The 20,367-nt window shown below is 43.7% G+C and overlaps 1 protein-coding gene across 2 annotated transcripts; it reads right to left on the reverse strand.

Annotated features, from left to right (window-relative positions):
- Window positions 1-461: 461 nt before the first annotated feature.
- Window positions 462-18,630, reverse strand: LOC311586742 (hepatitis A virus cellular receptor 2 homolog). 2 transcript variants are annotated; one of them, XM_084762874.1, is made up of 7 exons: window positions 18,387-18,630; window positions 16,770-17,111; window positions 15,060-15,131; window positions 8,345-8,388; window positions 6,258-6,384; window positions 5,103-5,139; window positions 462-3,085 (listed from the first exon to the last, which is right to left on the reverse strand). In XM_084762874.1, exons 1-7 carry the CDS (start codon window positions 18,445-18,447, stop codon window positions 2,926-2,928), a joined length of 843 nt encoding a protein of 280 aa, XP_084619000.1. In that variant the 5' UTR covers window positions 18,448-18,630; the 3' UTR covers window positions 462-2,925. The 2 variants fall into 2 exon arrangements, with proteins under 2 accessions (XP_084619000.1, XP_084619001.1); XM_084762875.1 differs by lacking the exon at window positions 15,060-15,131.
- Between the last annotated feature and the right edge of the window lie 1,737 nt (window positions 18,631-20,367).

The following is a 20,367-nucleotide window of genomic DNA, read 5'->3' on the forward strand; positions in this document are numbered from 1 at the left end:
GTGTGTGTGTGTGTGTGTGTGTGTGTGTGTGTACACACAAGCACATGTGTATGTAGTGCACTCCACTTCTCATACTGGTATAGCAATCTCTCTTACCCACTGAGCCATCTCTCCACCCTCGTTTTGGAGGCTTTAAGCTACCTCTTTGATTTTTACAGGACTACACGTCTGAAAACAAGGGGGTTCTAACTCCAGCTTACTGCCACCTTCTGCTGCCCTGGACCTATTTTCTTTGAGAAGGACAGGAAACAGAAAAACATTGATATAATGCTTAGGTTTTGGGTTTTTTTTTTTTTTTTTTTTTTTTTTTTTTGCTTTGTTCTGTTTTTCCAGACAGGGTTTCTCTGTGTAGCCTTGGCTGTCCTTGGACTCACTTTGTAAACCAGGTTGGCCTCGAACTCACAGAGATTCACCTGCCTCTGCCCCACCCCCACCCCCACCCCCACCCCCAAGTGCTGGGATTAAAGGCCTGCGCCACCACGCCCGGCTCGCTACCTAGTGCTTTATAACCACACCCGTACTGTGTGTACTGGTTACTTTTCCAGTCGCTATGACAAAACACCTGGCAATAGCCTCTTTACAGGGGAAGGTTTTATTCTGACTTACGGAGTGAGGGGGATGTGGTCCACCATGGCTGGAAGACATGGTAGTAGGAGAAGGAATGTGCTGGATATGCTTCAGGTGCAGAGAGGAAACAGAGACGGGTGCAGGTGCTAGCTTGCTCTCCCTTCTTATGCAGTTGAGGCCATGGAATGGCCACGTCCATGCTGACACTGGGTCGTCCCACCTCACCTAACCTCATCTAGGAAGTGCCTCATAGATTTGGCAGAGATTCATCTCCAAGGTGATTTTTAGACCCTGTCAAGTTAGCAATCGATATAAACTGTCGCACCATGAAATCAACCAGCCCCTATTGATGTAAAACGTCCCCTGTAACGTGCCCTTGCTTAAAGACTTTGTCAGGCAAGAACCTCGTGGGAGGAAATCATTGATCTGGTTTAAATATGCTCAAAGCCCTTTTCCCAGAGCAGTTGTATAACTTTAAGACCTTTGTGATTAGCTTTCCCTCCTGCGTGAGAGCTGTTACTTCTAATCGATTTTGTCAGATGGCCTTCTGTCTGCATCCACCTAAGGAAGCCACCAGTACCTCCCACAAGTAGCTAGGCGCGGCTTAAACAGCATAATTCATACAAGCAAAGCTTGGACAAACAGGCAGGAGGCTGTGTCCTCCCTGACAAATGTCTTCTGATGTACACAGTAGCTCCCCAATGCAGAAAGCCTTTCAACAAAGCTACCTTTCCGCTCATTTTTTTTTTTCAATCTGAGGTTATTTAATTAGGTTCTGTTATATATGGGAACCAACAGAGACCAAGGCACCGGGCAGGCAGTTGTAAGCCAGCTAAGACTGATCTCCACCAGCTTGGGGCCTGAGTTTGGTGACCACTGCCCTGATCGGTTGCTGGCTAGATCAATTGCTGCAAGGCTTTGCTGCCTTAGTGTCCCAGTGGCCGGTTCTTCTTCTGTGAAAAGCACAGCTCCAGTTTCCTCCATGAATGGAGAAGTTGTCTGGAGCAGTTCCCTTTGAGCACACGACAGGCAAAGAGTTCCCTTTTACAGTCAGCAGGCCTGTGAGCAGCCTGTTTCTTGTGTGAAGGAGAGTCTGGCAATGCAGCACACCATGCTCATAAACTCTGCCTGCTTCAACCTTCTGAGCTCTGGAATTCACCACCATGCTCCCATTAGGAATCAGTCGTAAGAGAGACAGAGGAGATCATATAGAGATATACATAGTGGAGAGGCGGCAGGCTCAGAGAGCATCTTCACCTGTCCCTACAGTCCTGCTCTGGTCCTTCCTTCATTTCTTTCGTGTGTGTGTGTGTGTGTGTGTGTGTGTGTGTGTGTGTGTGTGTGTGTGTCTGTCTGTCTGTCTGTCTGTCTGTCTGTCTGTGTCTGTATGTGTATGTATGTATGTGAGGGGGTGTCTGTGTGTGTCTGTGTGTGTGTCAGTGTGTGTGTGTGTGAGTGTGTGTGTTTGTGTGTGTCTGTCTCTGTGTGTGTGTGTGTGTGTGTGTGTGTGTGTGTGTGCATGCTCTCAGTGACTTGGAACTCGTCAACCAGGCTAAGCTGACTGGCAACCAAGCCCTAGAGATCTGCTTTGTCTTCACCTCCCTATCTCTCTTGAGCTTACAAGTATGCACTACCAGGATGAGCTTTTTCATGTGGATTCTGGGAATCAAACCCAGGTTCCTCATGCTTATGCTACACACACTTCAGTGTGGGAGCCATCTCCCCAGCCTCCTGGCGTGTGTGTATGTTTGGGTTGGGTTTTGTTTTGTTTTGTTTTATTTTGTTTTGTTTTCCTTTGTATTTGAGACAAAGTCTCAGGCTCACCAGCTTCCTGCCTCAGGCTCCTAAGTTATGTAATTGTAGACACGAGCCACCTGGCTCTTTCTTAATCTTTCAAGGTCAGAAATCTCTAGAGAAGCCAACAGCCTCTTTAGATTTCCTGCATCAGCAAGTGCCCGCACCTACCAATCTTAGCCTAATATCCCCTCCCCCTCCCCGCCCCCACCCGTTCAGGGACTGTGTGGACACGCCACAAACCTGAATATGCCAGAGCTCCAGAGTCATTATACTAAACATTCCTAACGTGTGAAAGCACGTGTAAGCTTCAGCATCCATGACTGCAGTCTCTGGGTTGGGAGATCCTATTCCCCGAAAGTCATTCCAATGTAAGCATAGGTTACAGCTGAATCCCATTATGAGCTAATTATCCCCAGAAAACAGGAACGCTCTTCCAGGGGCACGGCGGGGCGGCGCTGTGGACAGAACCTCCGAAACTTGTCAGGTGACATGGTTTTCAAAAAGAAAAATACCAAAGTCAAAAATGAAGGGAAGTCTTAAAAAGTGACAGCCCCGAGGTGGTCAGGATGGCTGCCCGCTGCTGACGTAGCAGTAGTACTCATTTGAATTCTCTATCTCGTACACGTTCTCCTCAATGGTGTAGACGTTTTCCTCCGAATGAATCCGGCCTGCCCCTGCGTTCTCCAGCCCCGCCGGAGGGAAGTTGGCCAGTGTGATGAGGCTGTAAAAATAAAATGCAGAAGCTGATGGAAGGATTTTCCAGACAACAAAATGGAGCTTGGAGAGTTGGCTTCACTGTCCACAGCAGGCAGAACCCTTCATCGGAAGCTCCCTCAAAGAAACCCAGACAGTAATTTGGGAACAATTAAAGGCATGTAAATTGCTCTTAATTTTCTCAGGTACAAAAACAATAGGTCCCTGTCCTTAAAATCATAGGCTGAAAGTTTGGGACGTGTCAAGATGCCTACAACATACTTAAAGTAATTGAGAGAAAGCCCTGTACTTACTGAGAGAATTAGACAACATGGGTGCTCCAAGTGTCAATTAGGTGTCGAAGGCGAAGGGCTTTAATGTCCCTTGCACTGTTGCTTCAACCCTCTGTGGGCTCCAACAGTTTCAAAAGGAAAACTGTGAATGTCTTATAGACTTAATCAGACCTGAGTTGAAAATTGTCTTCCTTCGTGACATCATGGCTTGGGTAAGTTCGGTTTCTTGTTTGTTTGTGGTTGATTGCTTGGTTGCTCATTCGGTTCGGGTTTTTAAATGGTTTTTAGAATGATATTTATGTACAAAATATGGGGTTCATGATGACTTTTTCATAGCTGTACATTCTGCTTGTACCCACACACTTCATCTTCATCTCTTGTGCCCCTGTCTCCTCTTCCTAAATAGTCTTCTGTCTGTTTTCCTGTCATTCATATACATGTGCAATTTTAATTCAAGACAGTTACACACTGTCCTGTGTACCTCTCACCTACAGCACTGAAAAAATACATATATCCATCGATGTCATGCATTAGTAAGCCTTCTGCCTCAGTTTTCTCATCTCTGGAAATGGGAGTAGCAAGAGTCCTGCAGCAGGGCTGCTATGGGGAGCACTAGATCATTCATTTATTAGAGACGATTATTGGTATTTACCAGGCACTGTTCTGGAGTTACAATAGTCAACACAGCTTGCTAGGCCCTAGTTTGCTCTCAGTCTACAGTGGCAGGTAGAGTTTTATACTGAGCACATCATTTCGCAGATACTGAGTCGATGCCTGTCAGCATTACCTGTGAATGTCATGTCCCCAGTTTCACTTCCAATGAAGAGTAAGGATGCTAATAATTAAATACTATATTTGGATTTATGTGACTTTTTGCTTTATATTATTTTGTCTTTGGAACATTCTGTGTGTTGTTGATTCTGAAATAAGGTATGGTTCCTATAGTATGCAGCAGATAATCATATTTTCCCTTGAAATACATTGCAATCTTTCGTAAGTTGAATCTTACCAAAACCATAAAATCTGGGAGGGAGAGAGACAGAGAGAGAGACAGAGAGACAGAGAGAGAGACAGCGAGATAGAGAGAGAGAGAGGAGAGAGAGAGAGACAGAGACAGAGACAGAGACAGAGACAGAGAAAGAGAAAGAGAGAGAGGAGTACAGTAAGGTGTGGAGTAATGATGAGGATCACCTGAAGAGCTTTGAGAACAATACCACCTCAGGCTCTGTTCCCCAAGATCCTGATTCAGTCACTGTGGGTATGTTCTGTATCAGCAAGATTAGTCCCCAGGTCATGTTAACACGCTGGCACAGTAGGAAATGTCAAGGCTGGTCCATAAAAACCCTGACCATAGATGCTTGAGGGCGCTTTCTCTCTCTCTGTCTCTCTCTCTGTCTCTCTCTCTGTCTCTCTCTCTCTCTCTCTCTCTCTCTCTCTCTCTCTCTCTCTCTCTCTCACACACACACACACACACACACACACACACACACACTTTGGTAGCACCATAAAAATAGTAAACACTCAGTTAAAGGTTCAGTTCATTGGAAACTAGAGAGAAGTATTTGGTAATAATAAGGAGGCAAATTATACATGTCAGCTTTAGAACTGAGGGAGCTAAATGTATGGGGGGGGGGCACGCAACTATTGAATTTTCCTTTCAAAGAGGCCTAACCTAAGGTTTCAAAGTTGTAAGTGAGAGTTTCTCAGAGAAAGAAACTCTCTGTACCGTTTCCCCTCTTCCATTATTCTTACCTCAAATTCTGTGACTTCTTCTTCTTATAAGAATACCCTAAGTAACAGGGACAGAAAACATGGTTAGAGTGTTTTTCTAAGATAACTGAAATAAGAAATAAAACAGACTGACTGGAGGTAAGAGTTGCTAGTGAAATTTGGGCTTGCCTTCGAACAAATTGAATCAAACTACCAGCAATGTCTTAGGACTATGTTAAAAGTAACAATAACGTAGATCTTTAAGTTAACAAATATGTTGAGGCTTATTCTATGTGTGTCACAGTTTGGTAGGCACCAAGGACGCACAGGGGCAGGTGTGAGCTCTGACTCCATGAGGCATCGTAGTGAGGAAAGGAGGAATGGAAGGAAGAGTGGAGGGAGGAAAAGGACAAATTGCAATGCACTCTCAGAGGAAAGCAGCACTATATACTAAAACAAAACTAGGGAAGGCTAGGAGAGCACATTAGGACACGACGCTTGAGGTCTGTTCTGAAGGAAACAAATGAGTCACTATGTCACTAGTTGGAAGAAAAAATTACAGCAACAGAGAACCCTCAAACATAGGGAATGGCATTTTCAAAGCCAACAGAAGACATTATAGATCAAAGTATAGAGTTGCCTTGGGAGATTATCACACAAAGATTAACCACAACAAAGACAAAGCGATCTGTCATTATCAGTAAAATAGAAGCAACTTTGACTTGACTAAAATTATATTTATGGCCCTTCAAGGATAAAAGTGACATTGGAAATTCAGGAGAAAACCACAGAAGAGTTGAAGGCTTGGCAAAGGAAGAGGGCCTTTGATACTTCCACGGTTAGGAGAGGGCTGAAAGAGGCAAAGCAGTAGTGAAGCATGGTTAGCCATCTAAGACAGTGTACCAGTGACCTTAATTTTCCTCTGTCCTAGACTGGGAAGAAATAGCCATGCCTGGCTTATAAAATGATGATGGCTGAAAGTAAGACCTTTAGCATAGTGTCTGCCTGACACATAGAAACTTTGAATGAATACTAGTTATCAGAACTGGCAGCACTCAGAAGAACAGATGAGCAAGCGTCTAGTCTAGCCACCTTTAGGCCTACTTAAAAGACTGTATTTCTACCCAGGTTTGCACTGGGTTCATATAATAACTGTTCTTTATCAGAAAGAAAAATAAGCAACATCCAGCAACTTACATTTAAGGATTAAAACACCAAAGATAAGTGCCAGGGCCAGCCCAGCAGAGACTCCTACTCCAATGTAGATAGCAGTTCGGATGGTTTCCCCAGAGTCTTCCAACTCATCACCCATTGTGGACATTTTCTGGGGGGAAAGAAATCAGGTGTCAAGCTTAAGATGTTCAGAAATTGGTCATATGGTCAGCCAGTCTCCTGATTCATTGGTCAGGCTACTCTTTTTCATGGCTTCCTAGAGTGGCAGGAATGATAATACTACCCTTGAGCTATCTTCTCCTAGACAAGCCTCAGCCACCAAAGAGATGGTTCTGTAGGTGTAGAAGTGACCGTTACCACATGGCCCCCATCCTGAAAGCAGCTTTATGGTAGAACCTCAAGTGCTTCATAATTTTGTGTTCAGAGGAGGGAGTTTTAGAATGGTCTACAATTGATGTCTTTCAGGGAAACCCCCATTGACACAGAAAAGCAGCATCACAGGAGCCAGCACTCCTCAACTACACAGTCTTGGGTTCAAATCTCATATCTCCAAGACTTTAATGACCCTGTGGAGTTATCAGGAAAATTAGCTAAGAGCCTGTTTCTTAATGAATGTTCAGTCCATGATAAACACATACAACATCCTTCTGTTTCTAAAAGTTAAGTCCACATTTCACTTTCAAAGACAGTGATAGTAAAGATACCTTTAAAACAAACAAGTCAACCTGTCACAATGATGAACATCCGTAAGCCCAGCACTCAGGAGCCTAGGGCAGGAAGCAGTAAATCTGAGACCGGCCTGAACTATCTATCAAGACCTTATTTCAAAAAACAAAAACACCCATGCATATATGGGAATCACTAGTTAGAGTCAGTAGGTTATGAGCAACAACAAAAAAAAGAAGGTGCATACTTAGAAGGAGACATGAGAGAGATGTAGGAGTTGGAAGGGGGAATGAAGTGAATTTTATTGAAATACACTATATGCATGTACAAAATAATCTGAGACTAAATAAAAACTACATTTAAAAGCCGTACAACTACACTAAACAATAAGAACAGTACATGTCAGAGGCTAAGCCCCCTGTGTAATCGATACACATTACTTCTGCAAAAGCAAGAGTCCTGCGCACAGAGCACCTCATGCTGAGCAGTTGTGGGCAACCGAAGTTCTTAGATGTGGTCACTGTCTCAAAGACGGGAGAGACAAGCACATGATCTCGGGCACTGACTGTGAACACACAAATTAGTTATCGAGTTCATTGAAGGCAGGCTTTACTATTGGTGTATCTGTGCATGTGCATACATGTGCATCCAGATCATGGTATATGGCACAGGAATGGCAATCGGAGGACAACAGTCAGGAGTCAGTGATCTCTTCGTATCATGAGTTCCAAGAGTCACAGACAGGTAGGCAGGCACTGTGGCCAGTGCCTTCACCCACTGAAAAACCTCAATGTCTGGTCACCCAAAGAATTTTCAAGTTGCTACTGCTAGCTGGCTTTTCAGTGGGTTGTTTGTTTGTTTATTTATTTATTTATTTATTCTCTCTCTCTCTCTCTCTCTCTCTCTCTCTCTCTCTCTCTCTCTCTCGCTCGTTCAGTACATAAATTCTTGGCTGTGGGTATTTTTGAGTGACGTCTTATTACATTAAAATGACTCTTTTAAAAAAATACAAAATATAAGCTGGGCATCCCAACACTCTGGAGGGGGAGGGAAGAAGACTGGGAGTTCAAGATCATCCTTAGCTACAGACTAAGTATAAGATCAGTCCCGGCTACATGACAGCTTGTCTCAAAAACCACAGCAAAATACAAGTGCGGAGCCCGAAAAGAAAGCCCAAAGGAGCCTCCCCCGCAGTGATACACAGTTGTGACATTTGCAAAAAAGAGTGACTGCTCATTTCTTCTTGGGGTTTTTCCACACTCGGCATGTGCCAGGCAGATCACATTCATATCCTACCTTTATCAGTGACAGGCCTATATGGTCAGACCTGTCATTGTTGAACCATGAAAGCCACAAAGTGCGAAGCCAAGGAGAGTAAAAGGGGTGGCATGGAAAAGGAAGTCTACAGCCAAGCACGGTGTGAGATACACACCAAAGTTACTTACTGTTTGATTTTTATCACAGAGGATCCACAGAGTCTGTGTCTCTGCTACATGCACACATACAAAGGGGAGGAAGTTGACAACAGTTAAGAATGGTTTTTTAAAAACTCCCAATCAAAGAAAAGATTAAACACAAAAGTAACCCTGTTTACTACCAATTCTTCTCCATATGCCCCACAATGATTAGAAGGCCAGCAAAAGACACTGAATGCATACAAACCAACCTCAGGGTGATGTCCTTTCACATAGATAAAACCCCATTACCTGTTAGGTCTCAAAGCTGGGACAAATGGCTGAGGTGTCTGTTGGCGTATCACAACAGAACTGGGCACCAGGTTCTCCCAGCATCCTTCATTCCCTGCCTCCTACAGGGCATGTTTGGCATACCCTCCACCCCTGGATTCTTCCCCCAGAGGCTCTTCCTATAGATTCCAGCCATTAGGACTACCCTGGTCCTTTCTTACCTTTACCTCCTGGCTCTCTTCTCTCCTCCCCCATCTCCTCACATGACCCAGATCAGGGTCATATTCACTCTGAACTCTCCAAGATGTCCCTGCTTCCAGCTATGCTCTCCCTTATACCTACAGTAAACTCTCCCCTTGTCATATCTAGAAGCAGTCATGTCCTCCTTTTGTTTCTTTTTTTCACTCACTGGAAGACGTACACTGAATATGTCCTTGGTTTTGTCCAGAGGCCCTATTGAGGGCTACAGCAATCCAGTAACATTGAAAGTGTGCAGTCTTTCAAAGACACAAAACTCTTGAAAGCGTTTAACATTTACTCATTGGCGAAGCATTTAGTTGTTTTCAAACGGAAGCAATAGCTACAGGTTCCCAGGAGGCAAGCATTATGCCAAACACTTTAATGAACTCTCTCATTCAGTATTAAAAGGAACTATCCTAAAAAAATGCAAACCCATGGAAAATAAAGCACTGAGTGATGGGTTCACCAAGACTGGGTGATAAATTGGTCATCACAGAAATTGAGAGGGAACTTAACAAAATCCTCAGATTAAATGAAAATATAGTATATCATAATTATAATAAGCACAGTTATAAGGGGGAAATGTATAGCTATGTGAAGGCCTACATTTAAAAAAAAATCAGAGAAACCTCAGGTTTTTTAATGATGCACTGCCAGGTCTTAGAAGAACAAGAACAATTAAACTCCAAAATAGCATATAGAAATAATAGACATTAGGATAGAAAGTAATGAAATAGAAACAAAAGGAAAAGTATGAAAAATTAATAGAAAGAGATAAACAAAATCAGTAGACTCTTGGCCAAACTAACCAAAAGAGAGAAAAAATTAGAGATGAAAAGGAAGACATTACAACTGCTAAAAATGGCACTTAGAAAATCATTACAACATACTTAAAAGACACGTATTCCACTAAACTGAAAATCTAAAAGAATGCATTAGTTTCTAAGCACATATGACCTACCAAAGTTAAGCCAAGAGAATCTAAATAACTTAAGGAGATTTACAACAAATAATAAAATAGAAAATAGAAGTAATAATTTTTTAAAAAGTCTTCCAACTAAATAGAGCTCAGATGTGTTCACAACTAAATCCCACCAGACCTTCCCTTTTTAGTAACTACACACACACACACACACACACACACACAGAGAGAGAGAGAGAGAGAGAGAGAGAGAGAGAGAGAGAGAGAGAGAGACAGACAGACAGACAGACAGACAGACAGACAGACACACACACACACACACACACACACACACACGTGCTATTGTGGTCTCACTGCGGGGCAGCAGGCAGGTTTTAAGGGATAGAGTCTCTCTCTCTCTCTCTCTCTCTCTCTCTCTCTCTCTCTCTCTCTCTCTCTGATTCCTGTTACAAATAAAGTGATTCTTCCTGTTCTATGCTATCTAAGCATTCTGAACTCTATCCCTTGGGAACCTTAAGCCGAAATAAACCCTTCCTCCCCTCTAGTGCTTTTAGTCAGAAAAGCAAGCTAGAAGTCATTTATGCCTATGGAATTAAAACACAGGCGCGACTGTATCAGGAAAGAAGTGGACTAATGGGAGTCAGGGAAAGAGGGAGAAGGTGTAGGAGGAATATTGTCAAGATAGATGACATCCTTGAACAAAATGTCTTTAGAAAACCTGTTCTACATACAATGAAAACACACCAATAAAAACCTAATTTTTTTTTTAAAATTAGTTTTTCAAGACAGAATTTCTCTGTGTAGCCTTGGCTGACTTAGACTTACTTTGTAGACCAACTGAGCTGGCCTCAAACTCACATCAATCCACCTCCTCTGCAAAGCAAAAGCAAAGCAGCTGTGCTAAAGAGTAGAAACTTAGTCGCTTTGGCCAAGGGCTGAGGCTGAGAATGAGGGATACACCCTGGGTCATGATGACAACGGCTTCCCAGATAGGCTCATGGCTTGAACGCCACACTCTTCACTTCCAGGCCTTCAACAACTTCACCCAGCAATGTCACCACCATGAAGAGAGTCGGTCACATGGCTCATCTGTCAACCGCCACCTCTCCTTTGAGCTCACTTATTTGTTTGTCTGCTCATCTGGCCAATGACTGTACTGATTCCCAACCTGGTACAGGGTACATGGGGACCACAAGCAGCCGGACCAGGAAGAAAGCCTGCAGGCACCACATTGTGAAAGCAAATAAGGTCAGCTTCCAGAAAACGACAGAAACTCGTTCACTCTGCTGCCTGACTCACAGATTGGGAAAGTCACAGTCACATTTCTCGTGATCCTCCTGTCTCTGCCTCCTTCAGCAAATCCTACGGGCGTGCACCACAACCCACCACGTCACATTTTTCAACCTTCAAAATGTAAACACTTCAAGATCCAACATGGAGTCCGGTAAATCCGAGTTTAGTAGACTATGACTTAAATATTACAATCTCAGCTTAAAATTATGTGTGAAAAATACATATTCTGGCTTTGTTCTCATTACCTGAAAGCAACTTAAAGCACGAAAACCACAAGGGTGGAACTTCAAAGTAAACAGGGATCTTTTACCACACGCGACATTTGAGATGGAAATCCCACTTCTGCTTCTGCCGTCCTTATGGTTTTTGGTCTAAGTGACAAGATTGAGTTGTTCGCTACTTTTCTCTGTGTGTCTCTATCTCTCTCTGCCTTTGTCTCTGTCTCTGCCTCTACCTCTATTTTTGAGGTAGTGTCTCACATAACCCAGGTTGCCCCCAAACCCTTCCTGTAGCCAGGGTGACCTTGAACTCCTGAGCCTCCTGCCTCTACCTACTGAGTCCTAGGATTACAGGCCTGTACCTCCATACTTGATTTCTGTTTTAGCTGGGGATCAAGCTCAGAGCTTCCCATGTATGCCAGACAGACAATCTGCTGATTAAGCTAAACCTTCAACTAAACTAAACTAAATTAAGCTAAACTCAACCCTGATATCTTTACTACGTGCCCCCCCCCCATTTCATTTTGCTATAATCACGAACAAGAGATGTCTGTAATGTTTTTGGGTGTTTTTTTGTTTTTGGTTTGGGTTTTTGGGGGTGTTTTTGTTGGGTTTTTTTGTTTTGTTTGTTTGTTTGGTTGGTTGGTTGGTTTTGGTTTTTCAAGACAAGGTTTAAGGTTTCTTTGTGTAGCCTTGGCTGTCCTAGACTCACCTTGTAGGCCAAGCTGGCCTCGAACTCACAGTGATCCGCCTGCCTCTGCCTCCAAAGTGCGGATTAAAAGCGTGTGCCACCACACCCAGCTTGTAATGTTATTTTTATTTTCCATTTTTCCTGGGGAACTCAAAACTGCACTAGCGCATAGGAACAGGAAGGAGGAATGAAACAGTCATGAATGTATATAGATGCCATAGTTACTGTCTACTCAGCATTGAGGTAGCAGGCATGGTTCTTAGAACTATTACTATACTTTATTATTTGGGTTGATTTTTTTTTTGAGGCACAGTCTCTCTATGTAGCCCTGGCTGTCCTGAAAATTGGCATGTAGCTCAGGCTCGCCTCAAACTCATACAGATCTTCTGCCACTACCTCCCAAGTGCTAGGACTAAAGACATGTACCATCATACCTAGCCCTAATCTTAAAATTATGTATATGTATCACTATTTCACCATTTTTGGATGGAGAAACAGGGTTTAACTTTATCTTAATGTGTGGTGTGAGTGGTGTGTGTGTGTGTGTGTGTGTGTGTGTGTGTGTGTGTGTGTGTGTGTGTGTGTCCCACCCAGAGGCATGCTATGGTGTCCCTAGAAATGTCATAGGATAATCTCTGGGGGTTCTCTGACACTTGAGGACCTGGGATCCAGTTCAGGTTGTCAATCCTGATGGCAAGGAGCTATACCTGCTGCGTTAACACACCAACCCAGAAGCAGGATTTTCGAGAACTCTGTCCATGACACAGGCTACGGATTAGAAATCTGGGACTCAGAGCAGTCCTCTCCAGATCTGAAGACACCGCTGCAATCTAGTCTTGCCTCCTTTAAAAAGAGTACAATGTGAGCTTAGGAAATTCCATTCCCACTTTTAAAGGCACTACCCTCCTTATATTCAAACATTAAATATACCCATATTCACAGTAAGCAGAAAGTGTACATGGCTATGTAAGTGCCTTGTCAATGGCTGGCATAGTAACATCTGTAGACAAGGCTTTAAGTGTCCATGAATTTCAATGTTCCATTTCTTTTCCTGTTGTGGGACATCACCTGTTGTTGTTGTTGTTGTTGTTGTTGTTGTTGTTGCTATTTGTTTGACTATTCCCTGCCTGGCTCTTGAAAACATGGGATAGTCTATCTAGGTAATGTGCCAACATTGCCTGATGTAAGACAGGAGCCTGTTTCTGTTGCTCTGGGTGAAAATAACAAGCAATAACTAGAGAGAAGAAGACTTCTGCTCATGACATAGATGGGTACAAGGGGGTGTTCTGCCTTTGAGGGGAAGGCAGTTCCCATGCCTGCATACCTGCATCTGTGAGCATACACAGATGCCAGTCAGTGCTGATGGAAAGTGAGACTCGGTGATCCCTGAAGTCCCTTCTAGGTCACGTCTGTAGCTTCTTCAAAATAACACAATGGCGCACAGTGATAGTCTGGAACGCTTTACATGGTGTTATCCTGTTTAACCCTCATGACAGCCTCTGAGGGAGGCACTGGAGCCTCTCTGCAGTGACGAGAACCCTGAACTTCAGAGAGTTGGAGCAACCTTATTGGGCTCAGCATTAGGAGAAGGCGCTGGATTTAGGACGCAGTTTACTCTCACTGCAGCACAGAACCATTTCCTCCCTCTGCCTCTGTCCTTATTGACAGTATTAGTGACAGGAGCTAACACACACCAAGAACACACTGTGACCACACTCTGGACTAATCACCCTGGACTCATCTTCTCATTGAAATCCCATGAGTTGTAACTCGTGAGATGTATGGCGTGATGAGATGGGAGTTAAACTACTTTTCTCTCTCGTTACAGAAAAATGAAATGAGCTCTCTAGAGTTTAGGAACGGAACTGTACACAGAAGTTAGAAGTGACAACCTCCCTGATCAGTGTGCCCCAAACTCAGTTTCTCCTGTCCCCTTTGTCTTCTGGGACAGCTAGCAACCTTGAGCCCTAGGAGGAATGTAGCTCCTCCTGATGTGGCAGAAATCTGGGGAAGCTGACGGTCTGCATCCTGCTAGAAAGGGTCCTGAAGGCCACCAAACCAACCCATAAGCCCCAAATATAAGCCACACCACCAGCCCAGGGCAAGTCAGAAACTAACAAAGACAATGCCCTGAGCCCTTCTTTAGACTAAGTCTGCTTACAATTTAAGTAAGATAGAGTCATTTCTTATTAGAGGTTCTTTTTGGCCATGGTGGCACACGCCTGCAATCCCAGCGCTCGGGAGGCAGAGGCAGAGGAAGAAGCAAGTAGATCTCTGTGAGTTCAAGGCCAGCCTGGTGTACAAAGTGAGTCCAGGACAGCCAGGGCTACACTGAGAAACCTTGTCTTGAAAAAACAAAACAGAACAGATTAAATTTAAGTTGGGGCTATGTAAATAGCATTTGCTTGAGACCTGAGTCTTATAGAATAAAAAGAGACAGCATGTGCCTCCAAGTTTTTCCTTACCTCCACATGCCATCCATGGCACATAACTATACACACACACACACACACACGCACGCACGCACGCACGCACACACACACACACACACACACACACACACACAGACAGACAGACAGACAGACAGAGACAGAAACAGAAAGGCAGAGACAGAGACAGAGAGATTAATTTATTAAAATGTAATAAAATTAAAATATTTTAAGTAAGATAAAGCCTTTGTTGTTGTTAGCTATGGCCTTTAATAGCTGAACATCACTCTAGCCCCAAATTACTTTCTAAATGAAATGATGGAGATAGCAGATATTTCTCTTCCTTTGCATAGCAAAAGAATTTCTCCACAGGGAATAGGGCGGGGGGGGGGGCGCATTTTCTTGAGACAGGAAATCCAGAGGCCTCTGGGCCTCGCCCCTTGGACAGAAGAGGAAGTGGAGACCCTGAGAAGGAAAGGCCTTGGCCCAGGTCACCTGGGTGGCTTGTGGCTTACACAGAATCCTAACCCAGGATGCCAACATATGCATCCGCAGCTCACTCACGGCAAACAATATTTCAACTGCTGAGGAAAAAAGTGATTTTTTTCTTAGCTATTTCTCATATTTAAAATTTGGGGAGCTGAGATAGCAGCTAAGCGCATCCCCCGTGCTTATGTCTTACCTGAGCCATTTCCTCTTGGAGAAGAAGCTGTAGTGGAGACCCCAAGGGTAGTCCCAGCTGTAGTGACCTTAACTTGAGTCAGAAAACAACATTAAGGATTAGGATTTTCTTTCTTTTCTTTTCTTTTCTTTTCTTTTTTTTTTTTTTACTGTTTTGTTTTACATTTATTTATTCAGAATGGGGGCATCTGAAGGTCAGAGAACAGCTTTCAGGAGTCAGTTCTCTTCTTCCACCATGAAGGAACTAAAACAACACTTGAGTAATGAGGCTTGGCAGCAAGTGCTTTTACCCACTGAGCCATCTCACTTGCTCAAGAGCAAAGAGTTTATGTCAGGGAGCATGGACAGGGCCGCAGAGAACATGTGAAAAAGGATAAAGAAAGAGACACATAACCTCCGCGTCAAACCATCATGCCCACGTTCACTGAGAGTGTAGCACACGCTTCAGATGGGCAACAGCAGGAAGATGCGGTTGCCATTGCTATAGCCTAATTAGTAACGAAAGTAACAGCCACATGAGAGAGTGTGCTAAAGCTCTGCATAACAACACCCAGAGAATCCTTTCAGTGGTCTGGAGGGTAGATAACTATATTTTACAGATGAAAAGGTCATACATTTGAAATAATCTTCCAATATTACACAATTAATGAGGAGAATCAATCTGAACTCTGCTCTGTATGGTCGCAAAGAAAGTGCTATGAACTTGTTTGATTTATGTACTGCTGGGAAATCAAACCCAGAGTCTTGTGCTAAGTTACACACATAACTTTATGTATTATAAAATCTTAAAACACAAGGACATACACATACACATCTCCTTAACACGCACATACAACCCAGTGGTTCACGTTCCTGGATTGCCTGAAATAGATTTGGGGTAGGGGGTGGGGGTGGGAAGAATTCAGAATCTGTCTCCAAATATGTCTCCGGTTTGAGAAAGATTTAAGAGCCAGGGTTAGTAGATGCCTCCAAGGAAACGTGACTGTGGACTCACAGAGGCGATGGTAGCACAGACTCAGACCAGACAAAATCTCAGCACCCAGAAGCGGAAGTGGACAGGGGCTCCCGCTCTTAACCAAGAAGCTATTTGTAATTGATGCCAGCTGGGGAAGGGAAAGCTGGTTTTGTCCGATGGAGTGTCACTGGGCACACCAGCTACGTTCAAGAGTGGACCAACACAAACAGAACCTCACTTGATTCCGTGCACTTTGTTTTGTTTGATATTTTTTATATTATTGATTGTACCTATTTGTTTTGACTTTCAAGGTGTGTGTGTGTGTGTGTGTGTGTGTGTGTGTGTGTGTGTGTGTGTGTGTGTTTGAGAGAGAAAAAACAAGTTGTATGAGTAGGAAGGTGGAGAAAATCTGGTGAGGGTTAGAAGAGGGGAAAAATATGATCAAAATATATATCATATAAAAATTAAAACAAAAAAGTAATTAAAAACAGAAACTTTCCAAGTAACGCTAATGAGCAATCATGGTCTTGAACCTCTGGTCTAGGCCCTCTTTCCCTTCTGTAGACTGAATCCTTGGCCTTGAAAATATGTAGAAGCTACATCACTAGTCCCCATGGGTGAGACCTATTAATCCAGCTCTCTCCCCATCCCAAGGACTATACCTAGGGAAGTCAGAGGTGATAGCCCTGTTTATTATGATAGCATGACCCACAGGTGGCTCTTATGGACAAGGGGTATATGGAATGGTCTACTCACCTGGTTTGATGATGTCTAATTCCAGGTTTAATTTTTTATCATTCCCTAGACCAGGAAATTGTATCCTGCAGCAGTAGATTCCACGGTCAGCAAAAGTCACATTCTCTATGGTCAGGGACACGTCTCCTTTTTTGAAATTCCCCTTTAGCTGGTATCTGCTGGATTTCCGGTATGTCACGATTCTTTCATTGGCGCTGAGCACTGTATCGGTACATTGGGAGAAAGGACAGGGTCCCTTGCCCCAGCACAGAGGCACAAGTGTCCCAGAAGTAGGCAGATCATAACTGCACGGCAGGTACGCATTCTTACCGACTTCAGATATATACGCAACTTCCAAAGACCCTACACAGAAGGGGAAGAAAAGCAAGATGGTGAGTCCATTTCTGCAAGTTAAAAAAAAAAAAGGCAAAAACTATGGCTACCCTGTTGGGAGGGTAATTAAACATGCCAATGATTCTGAGATTTGATCAGCAGTAGAGAACCTTCTCCAAGTACTTACTATGATTGCACAGGCCTAAATCCTGAAGGTTGGCAGGTGAAGACAGGCAGGGGCTGAATTATTAGAGGCCAGACTGAACTCTATAGCAAGTTCCAGGCTAGCCTGAGTGATGAAACCATCTCTCAGAAAATAAATTCACAGGCCAGAAATGACTACTTTAAGCCTGTAATCCCTGTACTAAGGCATCTGTATCAGAACTGCCGTGAATTTGAGGCCAGCCTGGGCAACCTAGGCTCCTCTAAAATGCCTGCCTCTGTTGGTTTGAGATGGAACATGAGAGCTTGTATTTCTCTCAGTCCTCGTGGTTGTGGGCCCTTGACACATTTCCCCCACCTCCTTTTTAGAATCACAGCTCTTGAATTGTGAAGTTTGAGCTAATGTTACTTCTGAGCTGACAGAGTCAACACTCAAAAAAAAAAAAATGGCCAGGAAAATAGCTTACCTATCTGTACTAGTTGTCTGAGCATTAGCAAAGGAAAAGTCACAAAATTCATTTCTCTCCCTCCCCCCCACCCCGTGTGTGTGTGTGTGTGTGTGTGTGTGTGTGTGTGTCTGTCTGTCTGTCTGTCTGTCTGTCTGTCTTTCCGTCTCTGTCTCTCTCTCTGGAATAAAATCCCATGACAAAACAAAACTAGTACCTTGTAATATTTGAAACTCCTTATATTTGAAACTCTGCATATGTTGTACTGAAGTTTAAAATAAGTTCTTTTTCAATAACACATGCATCTATATGATAAAGCATTCAAACCACATCAAAGGTACATGCAAGCGTGACCCTCTGGCTAACTCTTTCCATTCCCCAGCCCCCACTCCCAGGACCCTAACATTAAAAGATGTCCACACACCGCTCTTCCCTGGCAGTGCTTGCATCCATAATTGGGCACCACTATTTCCTCTGTAGCGTGTGATTGCCAGCAGGCTATATGAGGATGTTCAACTAGGCTCATGGCTTGTATCATGGCTATGTCATTTTCTTACCTGATCCCCTATTATTGAACATCTAGGTTGCTTCCAAATGTATGCCATTACAAATAGCATCACTACGCCCATGTTTGTATCTTTGTCATGCCCGCTGCAATAATCCTTCTCCAACTGTAAAGGTCCAGGCCTGTACTTACCTGTCAGTAGTAGCTGCTGCAGCAGCAGCAGGACACAGTTGAAGGAAAGACATGAAAACATGAGTACTCGCCAGGGTAAATAAAAATCCAGCTCTGTGTAGGCACAGCTTTAGTTTTTCAGTTAAAATGGTACTTCCTCTAACTCCTGTCTACCCCAAGCCACAAGTGCTGACCACACCCATGGAGGGCCAGCCTGTTTCCCCAGGGTGTCTGACCACCAGTGATTCCAGTGTTAGGACGACTAATCCAATCACATCAGAGAATGTTCCAGTGATCTCACGCTGTTCATGTCACACTCGACATATCCTGCAGGCACTCTGACGATTAGTACATGAAGTGAACAAAGAGGAAGCAGTATTTCTGAGAAAGAAAAGTATTAGTCACGGCAAGAGGCGTCTCCTCATATCTCAGATAATATAGCCTGAGAAAGTCCATGTACAAACCCAACTGAGTACCAGGGAACAAAACCATAAACATGTCACTCGTGTATTCTTGTGAAGTCAGGACAATCTCCATTAATCAAGCCTGTGACCAGTGTTCCTGAAGTACTTGTTCTGAGCCAGGCACTGGACTGGGAGCTACAGAATAAAACAATGAAGCTGGACGTGGTGGTGCACATCTTTAATCCCAGCACCTGGGAGGCAGAGGCAGGCAGGTCTCTGATTTTGAGGCCAGCCTGATCTACAGAGCAAGTTCCAAGGCAGCAGGGGCTACACTGAGAAACCATGTCTAGAAAAAAACTAGCTAACTAACTAGCTTGCTAAGTAAATACATTAATAAGTAAATAATAAAGCAATGAATGTTATGTCAATATCTTTATATTTATGGACTACTTCCTTGCCGGTTGAGAGCCCAGTTATTGTCCTTGGCCTAATACACTTTAGAATGTAATCTATAAGCTTATTGTATCTGAGTTTATTATGGTATTGTGAGGCAAGGAGATTATCAGAATACCATTACAAGCAGTGGATGCTTGCGGCCAGCATTTAGGAGGCTGAGTTAGGAGGATCTAGCCACCCTCTGTTAACAAGTTCAAAGAAGTTGTGTCAGTAATGTATGCAGAGCTCCGCAATCATTCTGACACTGACCTTCAAACCTTCACAATCTTCCATTTAGGAAACAGAAACTTCCGTCTGCGATGCTTCTTGCCCACTATGTGGACAGAGCCAAGTAGACCTCACCATTCCATCCCATCCCATGGGCATGAGCAATCCCTCCCTCCGGTCCCCTGGAGGGAAGAGGGACTTTGAGCATGAACTGTCAGGATGGATTAACTTCCAGCCGCGTCATTTACACACAAGGTACCACGTCAGACTTTGGCACCCTCAGCCATTGAAGAGTGACATTTAACTAGACACCTTCAAAACCAAAGCTTTCCCACAGAGGGAAGCCAGCTCCCAGGCTGGGCGATTTCTGAAAACCCAGTGGGTTTCCGTTGGGCCAGCCCTCTCTGAGCTCTCTGTCACTCACCTTTCTGCCTCAAATGCATTTAACCTAAATATCTAACTTGTTCAGTGTGTGAACTCCCACAGCATCTCGGAAACGAGGGCTACTCAACAGATGCTATTCAATTTCCTCATGTACAGACAACAGACACTCAAGGAGAATGACTGGTCCAAGGCATACTCTCTATGTCTTTGCCTCTACTGCCCAAGTACCGCCATTATCCAAGTTCCCCCATGCCGTTCTGTGGGCAGCCTGGTTCGGAGGGGGGGGGGGGGACTCATTTATGACCTCTTTTTTACATGTTAAATTTTTTTGTTTTACCTCTTAGTGAGTGTTTTTGTTTGTCATGTTCAATCATAAGACCAACATCATAAATGATAACATTTAGCAATAAGCAACACGAGGGGAAAGACAAACAGAAATACAAGAAAGCCCTCTGTGAAAGTACTTCACAGTTTCTACAGAACAGAAACTGAAATAATCTGTTAAACAACTAGTCAAAGTTACAGCCCTTGAGGGCTTTTTGCCCACACAT

Source organism: Acomys minous, assembly GCF_964271855.1.
Source record: "Acomys minous genome assembly, chromosome: 16".
Lineage (NCBI taxonomy): Eukaryota > Metazoa > Chordata > Mammalia > Rodentia > Muridae > Acomys > Acomys minous.

Excerpts from the sequence above, each read along its gene's own strand:
- LOC311586742 (XM_084762874.1), bottom strand. The coding sequence starts at position 18,447 with ATGTTTTCATGTCTTTCCTTCAACTGTGTCCTGCTGCTGCTGCAGCAG. Across the intron at positions 17,112-18,386 it reads GCAGCAGCTACTACTGACAG|GGTCTTTGGAAGTTGCGTAT; the intron begins GTAAGTACAGGC and ends CCTTCTGTGTAG. Across the intron at positions 8,389-15,059 it reads TCCAAGAGGAAATGGCTCAG|CAGAGACACAGACTCTGTGG; the intron begins GTAAGACATAAG and ends GTGTGCATGTAG.